An 8,567-nucleotide genomic window follows, 5' to 3' on the forward strand; every position below is an offset into this window, starting at 1 on the left:
CCAGCCTGGGTAACAAGAGCGAAACTCCGTCTCAAAAAAAAAAAAAATACTAATACTAATACTAATACTAATAAAAAGAAGCCAGGCACGCTGACCTGTCCCTGTAGTCCTAGCTACCTGGGAAGCTGAGGCAGGAGGGTCACTTGAGCCCAGGAGTTCAGGGCTGCAGTGAGCTATGATCACGCCACTATACTCCTACATGAGCAACAGGGTAAGACCCTGTCTCTTAAAAAAAAAAAAAAAAAGGTATTGTAGCTAGAACATTTTTTCATAGCTTCTCTATTAACACCTTTGCAGAAATTCCAGTTTGGGAATGCAAATCTAGACCATACTCAGCAGTCCTTTACCTCCATTTGACTCTTAACTTGGTAGAAGATTCCTATGGTCAGTTTGTGCCCAGTATCTAGACAAAGTGAAGGGACTTGTCAGTAGCTGAGGTGATAACTGTATATCTGGTGCTGAAGTGGGCACTGTGAGTACAAGAGATGTGGGCCCAGCAGCAGAGACCAGGGCTGATCAGTCACCCTCATGACTTTATCCAGCACCTGCCGCATGCTCAGCCTTATTCCAGGGGCTGCGGACACACAGGCAAGCGAGTTCTTACCTTCAAAGATTTCTCTGGTAAGTAGGCATTGGAACATAGATCTCAAAGGAATTGTGGCGTTGGGGTGCAGGCAGGCAGAAACTGCTTCTCCCAGGGAGGCTGCACCATTGTGCTGCCATCTTGAGGAATGAAAAGGAACCTGCCAGGTGATGAAGCACAAGGGGACTCCCGGTAGGAGGGGAACTGTTGAGCAGACGCCCAGAGGACTCTCTTGAGATAGCCTCGGTGGTATGTCCTGCCCTGTTCCAGCAGCTCTGTGCATGAGATAGGGCTTCCCTGGGCAGAGCCTCAGGTTCTGAAGAGCTTGGTTTGGAATATCTTTGGGGTGACCATTCTTTTTATTGTTCTGGAATACATGAGTATATCTTTATACATATATATATTTGAGACGGTCTTGCTCTGTCATCCAGGCTGGAGTGCAGTGGCGCCATCTTGGCTCACTACAACTTCCACCTCCTGGGTCAGGCGATTCTCCTGCATCAGCCTCTGGAGTAGCTGGGATTATAGGTGCCTTCTACCACACCCAGCTTTTTTTTTTTTGTATTTTTAGTAGAGATGGGGTTTCACCATGTTGGCCAGGCTGGTTTCAAACTCCTGACCTCAAGTGATCCACTTGCCTTAGCCTCCCAAAGTGCTGGGATTACAGGTGTGAGCCAGGCACCCAGCCATGAATATATTCTTTTTTTTTTTTTAAAGCCTGCAGCGCCCGGTATTCCCAGGCGGTCTCCCATCCAAGTACTAACCAGGCCTGACCCTGCTTAGCTTCCGAGATTAGACAAGATCGGGCACGTTCAGGGTGGTGTGGCCGTAGACCCATGAATATATTCTTATAAAAGACTCCAATAGCGTGAGCATGTGTGAAAATGTGTCAGTTGCCCTCTCTCCCTGCATATGCCCGCCTCAGCCCACCCTTTTTGCGCAAGTTAAGAATTTGGTGTTTATGCGTCCACACCTTTTGAAGTGCACCCCCTACAGATTCAGATATAGATTTACAAATGTATGTGTCCCACCCAGCAACCAGTGATATTTTTTTTAAACTAAATTCGGATGATGTTAGCCCCACTGCTTACAGCCTTCTGCTGTGCTAAAATCCTGCTCTCTCTCGGCCAGCCTGCGAAGGCCGTCTGCCCTCTGGTCCTGCCTTCCCCTCTAACCTCTGTCCTTCCTCTGCTCCTGTCATGCTGGCTTCTTTCCTGCCCCGTGTTTCTGGTCGTAGGACCTTTGTTCTTGTTACATCTTCCCGGAATGTCTCTGCCCTAGTTCTTCACACAGCCAGATTGTTTTTCTCTTTTATACTGAGTACCTTGCATGCTGCCTCCTCACAGAGGCCTTCCCTGACCACTGCAGCTGAGGTCTCTGCCCTCCCCTCCTACTCTTCTGTCCGGTGACCCTGGGTGTGTACTCTAAGATGAAATTGCATGTCTCTGTCTGTCTCCCTTCCCCTTTCGAATGTCAGCTTCCTGAGGTCAGGGATTGTCTTGGTTCTGGCTCTATTCTCAGTTCCCAGAATGATGGCTAACACATCCATACACTCAAAATATTTGCCAAATGAATAACTTTATGTGCACAATCCCGTAGTAATTGTTGATTTTCAAAAACATGGGTTTTTTTTTTTTTTTAATAACAATTTTGGATGAAACCACGCATTTGGAAGGATAAGCACTTAAACCAGATTTTAGCATGCTGCTCACTGTTGTGGAGCCTAGAGTAAGAGGCATGTTATTCATGGGTTCATTAAACATACATAGTTTACTGCTTAATATGCACCCAGTACTAGGCTAGCACTGGGGATATATTTGGAAATAAGACACCTAAGGTCTCACGCGTCAGGGAGTTTACATCACAGCAGGGAAGATGACAACATATAAACGAAAATAATTTCCAATTGTGATAAGCTTTGAAGAACTAAATGAGGTGCTGTGCTGGAGAGCAAACCGGGAAGGGCTGCTTTAGGTGGGGTGGGAAGCTTGCTCTAGGGAGCTGAGAATTGACTTCAGACCTGAAGAGTAAGAATGAACAGGCCAGTGAAGAGTCGGGACAGGCCTTGCAGGCCGAGAGAGGAACAGCCGTAAACGGGCCAGACCTTCGTTTATCTGAGTAACATAAAGGAACTGGACAGCTGGAACAGGAACCTAGGGAGCATGCTGCGGGTGGCAGCGGGGCAGGGTGCAGCGGGTGACGTTGAAGAGAGATTGATGTGATCTAACTTGGGTTGTTTTGTTTTGAGACAATCTCACTCTGTTGCCCAGACTGCAGTGCAGTGGTATGATCTCAGCTGACTGCAACCTCTACCTCCCGGGTAAAAGCAATTCTCCTGTTTCAGCCTCCTGAGTAACTGGGACTACAGGTGTGCGCCAACACACCTGGCTAATTTCTGTGTTTTTAGTGGAGATGGGTTTTCGCTGTGTTGGCCCAGCTGGTCTTGAACTGCTGACCTCCTGACACCTCGGCCTCCCAAAGTGGTGGGATTACAGGTGTGAGCCACCACACCCAGCTGTATCTTAGGTTTTTATTTTTATTTGTCTATTTATTTGAGACAGAGTTTTGCTCTTATCACCCAGGCTGGAGTGCAGTGGCACTTTCTTGGCTCACTGCAACCTCTGCCTCCTGGGTTCACATGATTCTTCTGCCTCAGCCTCCCAAGTAGCTGGGATTACAGGTGCCTGCCACCATGCCTGGCTAATTTTTGTATTTTTTGTAGAGATGGGGTTTCACCATGTTGGCCAGGCTGGTCTCGGACTCCTAACCTCAGGTGATCTGCCCCCCTTGGCTTCCCAAAGTACTGGGATTACAGGCATGAGCCACTGTGCCTGGCCATAACTTAGGTTTTTAAAATGTGGATTTGGGGCAATGAATTTGGATAGACATTTTTCCAGCGAAGATATACAGATGGCCAATAAGTACATGAAAACATCATCAGTCATTAGGGAAATGCAAGTCAAAACCCCAAGGAGGAGCCGGGCGAGTGGCGCTCACCTGTGGTCCCAGCTACTCAGAAGGCTGAGGAGGGAGGATCCCTTAAGTCAGCCTAGGCAACAACATAGTGAGACCGTCTCTAAAAAGACCACAATTCACAATGTGGGTGTGAATCTAAAGTGGTGCAGCTGCTGTGGAAAACACCTTTAAAAACATTTCCTCAAAATGTTAGGTCGGGCGCAGTGGCTCATGCCTGTAATCCCAGCACTTTGGGAAGCCGAGGAGGGCGGATCACCTGAGGTCAGGAGTTGGAGACCAGCCTGGCCAACGTGGTGAAACCCCGTCTCTACTAAAAATACAAAAATTAGCTGGGCGTGGTGGTGGGCGCCTTGTAATCTCAGCTACTCGGGAGGCTGAGGCACAATTGCTTGAACCCGGGAGTGGAGGTTGCAGTGAGCTGAGATGATGCTACCGCACTCCAGGCTGGGTGACAGAGTGAGACTCCATCTCAAAAAAAAGAAACAAAAAAGTTAGACATAGACTTACTGTATGAGTCAGCAATTCCACTCATTGATATATACCCAAAGGAATTGAAAACAGGCCTTCAAACAAATACTAGCCTGAATGTTTCAGCAGCACTATTCACAGCAACCAAAAGGTAGAAACAACCCAAGTATCTTTTAAGTGACGGATGGATTTTATTTATTTATTTATTTTTTTGAGATGGAGTTTCACTCTTGTTGCCCGGGCTGGAGTGCAATGGCGCAATCTCAGCTCACTGCAACCTCCACCTGCCAGGTTCAAGCAATTCTCCTGTCTCAGCCTCCAAGTAGCTGGGATTACAGGTGCATGCCACTATGCCCGGCTAATTTGTACTTTTAGTAGAGATGGGGTTTCTCCATGTTGGTCAGGCTGGTCTCGAACCCCTGACCTTGTGAACTGCCCGGCTCGGCCTCCCAAAGTGCTGGGATTGCAGGGATGAGCCACCATGCTCAGCCTGGATGGATATTTAAGATGTGACGTAGCCACACAGTGGAATATGTTTCTGCTATAAAAGGGAATGACTGCTGGCACAGTGGCTCACGTCTGTAATCCCAGCACTTTGGGAGGCTGAGGTAGATGGGCAGATTGCCTGAGGTCAGGAGCTCGAAGCCAGCCTGGGCAATGTGGCAAAACCCCATCTCCACTAAAAATACAAAAAAAAAAAATTAGCTGGGCATGGTGGCAGACACCTGGGATCCCAACTACTCAGGAGGCTGAGGCAGGAGAATCACTTGAACCCAGTAGATAGAGGTTGCAGTGAGCTGAGATTATGCCATTGCAGTCCAGCCTGGGCAGCAAGAGCAAAACTCCATCTGAAAACATTTTAAATTTGATTATACACTTAAAATAGGTGACTGTTATGATATATGAATTTCATGTCAATAAGACTTTTTTCTTTTCTTTTTTTTTTTTTTGGTGACGAATTCTTGCTCTGTCGCCCAGGCTGGAGTGCAATGGTGCGATCTTGGCTTACTGCAACTTCCACCTCCCAGGTTCAAGTGATTCTCCTGCCTCAGCCTCCTAAGTAGCTGGGACTACAGGTACGTGCCACTACACCTGGCTAATTTTTTTTTTTTTTTCGGTAGAAACGGGGTTTCACTGTGTTTAGCCAGGATGGTCTCAATCTCCTGACCTCATGATCCACCCGTCTCAGCCTCCCAAAGTGCTGGGATTACAGGCATGAGCCACTGCGCCCGGCCCTCGATAAAACTTTTAAGAAATGTTTACTCAATTTAAAAATTAGGACAAATTATTGATACATTTATTTAATAATACGGGTGAATATCAGAATAGTTTTGCTGGATGAAAGAAGCCAGGCAAAACAGAGTATAAGACTATGTTTCCATTTAAGTTACATTCTGGAGAATACTATCCAATCTGTACTGATGGAAAGTAGATGGGTAGTTGCCTGGGTCCCCGGAGAGGGTGACAGGGGACAGGGAGGGGCAGGGAGGGACAGGGAGGGGCAGCTGGGAGAGATAACAGAGGGAAACCTTTGGGGGTGGCAGGTATATTTATTTTTTGACTGTGGTGATCTGGGTTTCCCATGTGTATCTTTTATTTATTTTTTTATATCTCTTTATTTATTTTGAGACAGAGTCTTGCTCTTTTGTGCAGGCTGGAATGCAGTGGCGTCTTCTCAGCTCACTGCAACCTCCCAGGTTCAAGTGATTCTCCTGCCTCAGCCTCCCCAGTAGCTGGGACTATAGGCGTGCACCACCATGCCCGGCTAATTTTTGTATTTTTGGTAGAGTTAGGGTTTCACCATATTGGCCAGGCTCATCTTGAACTCCTGACCTCAGGTGATCCACCCGCCTCAGCCTTCGAAAGTGCTGGGATTACAGGAGTGAGCCACCACGCCCGGTCTCCCATGTGTGTCTTTATGTCCAAATTTATTGAATTGTACCCTTTTAATATGTGCAGTTTATTGCATGTTGATTATACCTCAGTAAAGCTGTTTACAAAGCCTCAGTCTGGATGCTGGGTGGAAATGCTTGGAGGGCGAGAACTGGAAGTTGAGGAGTCAGTGGAGGTGGTTGCGGCTGCCCAATGGGAAGCGGCTCAGTTGGGGCTGGGGTGAGGTCTGTGGAGAGAGGCTGGTGGATGACGTGTGCTTTGGTGGGACCCATAAGACCTAGGGATGGATCTGATATTAGGGGTAGAAGAAAGGTAGGAAAAAGAGGTGATTTTTAGGTATTTTGCTTGAGCACAGCTCTGTCTTTATCATCTCTGTTTATCTAAAATAGTCCAGGAACTGAGGGAAGACTCAGGGAGGGACAGGCTTTAGGAGCAGAGGATCACATGTCCCACATTGGAAATCCTGTGTGAGGTGTGTGAGGTGTCCAGGTGGGTGTAAGGCTGGTGCTGAGAGAGGCTGAGACACATCAGCGTGCAGAAGGTGTTTAAAGCGGGAGTGCAGGCAGAGAGCCCCCGAGGGCCTGGACCCAACGTGGAGAGGTCAGCAGAGGGGTAGACGGGGAGTCTGGGCCCAGCAGCTGGCGAGGAGCTGGAATGGAGGAGGAAGAGAGCCCAGTGGCAGGTGAGCTTCCACATCCTTGATGAGGTGCGCTCAGAGTCTCACCCACAATAAGACCGAGGAAATGAGGCAGGTGTGTGCCCAGAGTGCCAGAGAGGCACCGGAGAGAGCTGCCAGGCAGCCACAGGCCCTGGCTCAGTGTCAGGAATTGAAGATGAAATGGGTCCAACTGATGATGTGAATTTTCTTCTCCAGCAACACTGAGTTGCGTGGGTGCAGGTGGGAGCAGTGGGTTAGCTGGGCTCCTTCAGGGGCCTGGCGAGACAGGCCTGGGTGGGGGACGAGACACAAGCAGAGGATGGCAGCAAAGGCTGGGCTCCAGCTGGGTAAAGGCGGGTCGCCAAGCTGGGACAAGGAGGGTGTCTCCATGAGGCTGGAGTTGCGTGCAGGATGAGAGAACACATGTGCTGAAGCGTTGTGGGTGGTGGCCTGGGAGGCAAAGCCTGAGACTAGGATTTGGGGGGAAGTGACTCCAAGCTCCCTGGGGTGACAGTAGGAGACGTATTGGAGGTTGGGTGTTTGGAGGTGGGGAAGGTTAGGAGCTGAGTGACAAAGTGTTGGATCTGCACCTGTGCACACACATACACGTGGACATGTGTCAAGTCACTGAGGACTGTGATGGAGCAGGAGTGGAGAAGATGGCGAGCCAGTGACAGAGTGCATAAGGGATAGTAACTGGCAACAGTGACAGCGGCCAGGAACGGCAGCAGGGATGTGCTATAGGGTGTGGGCACTGGCATCAGGGATGTGGAAGGAGCAATGGAGAAGGAAGATGCCGCCATCTCTGAAGCCTGTGGGGTGTGAGGAAGAGGCAGCTCTCACTCAGAGGCGAGTTGGGGAGCTGCACCCTTGATGTGAGGCCAGTTTCGGCTGGGGCAGGAGTGAGGATGCTGGGGAGAGGCTGGGTCTTTAGGAGAGGGGCTGGCGTGGCTGGTGGAGGTAGTGCCAAGAGCAGGTAATGAAAGGGCACACCCTGTGCCCAGTCTTACCTCTGCCTCTTGGGGGACTCGTTTGCCAGAGAGAAAGCATCAGCAAAGTTCTGTCTTCCAGAGGCTCAGCAAAATGCACAGGAGGTACAGGTTCCAGTGGCGAATGCCAGCCTCATGAGGGTGTTTGGGGCCAAGTGGCCCCATTAGTGAGGGCTGGGGGCCCTGTGGGCATGAGGGTGCAGGCACCTGCGAGGCCATTTTGGTCAGCTTCCCCATGGTTACAGCGCAGCACTGTGACTCCAGGGACTTGGTGCTCCTCATGCTGAGCCACGCCAAGCCTGTCTTTCAGGGACTCCATCACTGCAGGTCTCAGTCCAGCATAGAGTAGGCCCCTTCTCTGTGTTCCCCGGGCCAGGGGACTTGCACACCAGAATCCTTCTTCCTCATAGATTTCTTGACTTACCTCTCTGCATCGCAGGAGGCCCTGCAGGCAGATGTCCAGCCCAGAGCTGGCTGCCTGGCCAGGGTAGGGACATGTGGCTGCCCAGGGCCATGGGATGGGGCAGACACGTGAGGCCAACGCCTCTGGTGTGGAGATAGTACAGGGTGGTGGGGCTCCCACAGCAGGTGAAGGGTTCAGACTCAGAGGGTCCAGCCCTGTGAAGGCGGGGCAGGTGGGGAGGGCCTCGGGTGGTGAGTCGGGGGCTGCAGGCTCGCTGCTCAGCCTCCCTTCTCTTGTTGACAGCACTGACGTCTTCATCTGCACAAGCCCCATCAAGATGTTCAAGTACTGTCCCTATGAGAAGGTAAGGCATGCATCTGCTCAGCTGGACCTTACCCGTGTTCAAACAGGCGCGGGGTGTGGGACCCAGCCTGCCTGTGGAAAGGGGATGGACCCTCGCAGCACTCCCCCACCCCTGTGACAGTGGCTCCCACTCCCCAAGGCCCTCTCCTGCCCCAGCCTGAGGCTCTAGTTGGGGACTCATTATGATGCAGGTTCTTGTTATGATGACAGGGAAGGGTGCCTGTCACCGTGTCA

At 50.4% G+C, this 8,567-nt stretch overlaps 1 protein-coding gene, 1 long non-coding RNA gene and 1 pseudogene across 2 annotated transcripts in view; 1 reads left to right on the top strand and 2 right to left on the bottom strand.

The window, feature by feature from the left end:
* The window catches only part of LOC116546571, a 15,457-nt gene extending 11,775 nt beyond the window's left edge, over positions 1-3,682 (bottom strand). The window contains exons 1-2 of the long non-coding RNA XR_004266769.1: positions 3,670-3,682; positions 1,908-1,915 (exon numbers count right to left, since the gene is read on the bottom strand). This is a non-coding gene — a long non-coding RNA (uncharacterized LOC116546571). The remainder of the gene's footprint in view (positions 1-1,907; positions 1,916-3,669) is intronic.
* Positions 1-8,515, top strand: part of LOC116546570 (5'(3')-deoxyribonucleotidase, mitochondrial-like) — a 17,987-nt gene extending 9,472 nt beyond the window's left edge. Inside the window, exon 3 of the mRNA XM_032272788.1 lies at positions 8,274-8,515. Within this exon, the coding sequence (XP_032128679.1) occupies positions 8,274-8,451 (178 nt within the window). The 3' untranslated portion in view covers positions 8,452-8,515. The remainder of the gene's footprint in view (positions 1-8,273) is intronic.
* On the bottom strand, positions 1,299-1,417 carry LOC116546572 (annotated as a pseudogene).
* Positions 8,516-8,567: the final 52 nt, after the last annotated feature.

This window comes from Sapajus apella, unplaced genomic scaffold (genome assembly GCF_009761245.1).
Source record: "Sapajus apella isolate SASKATOON/1434 unplaced genomic scaffold, GSC_monkey_1.0 scaffold1072, whole genome shotgun sequence".
Taxonomy (NCBI): Eukaryota; Metazoa; Chordata; class Mammalia; order Primates; family Cebidae; genus Sapajus; species Sapajus apella.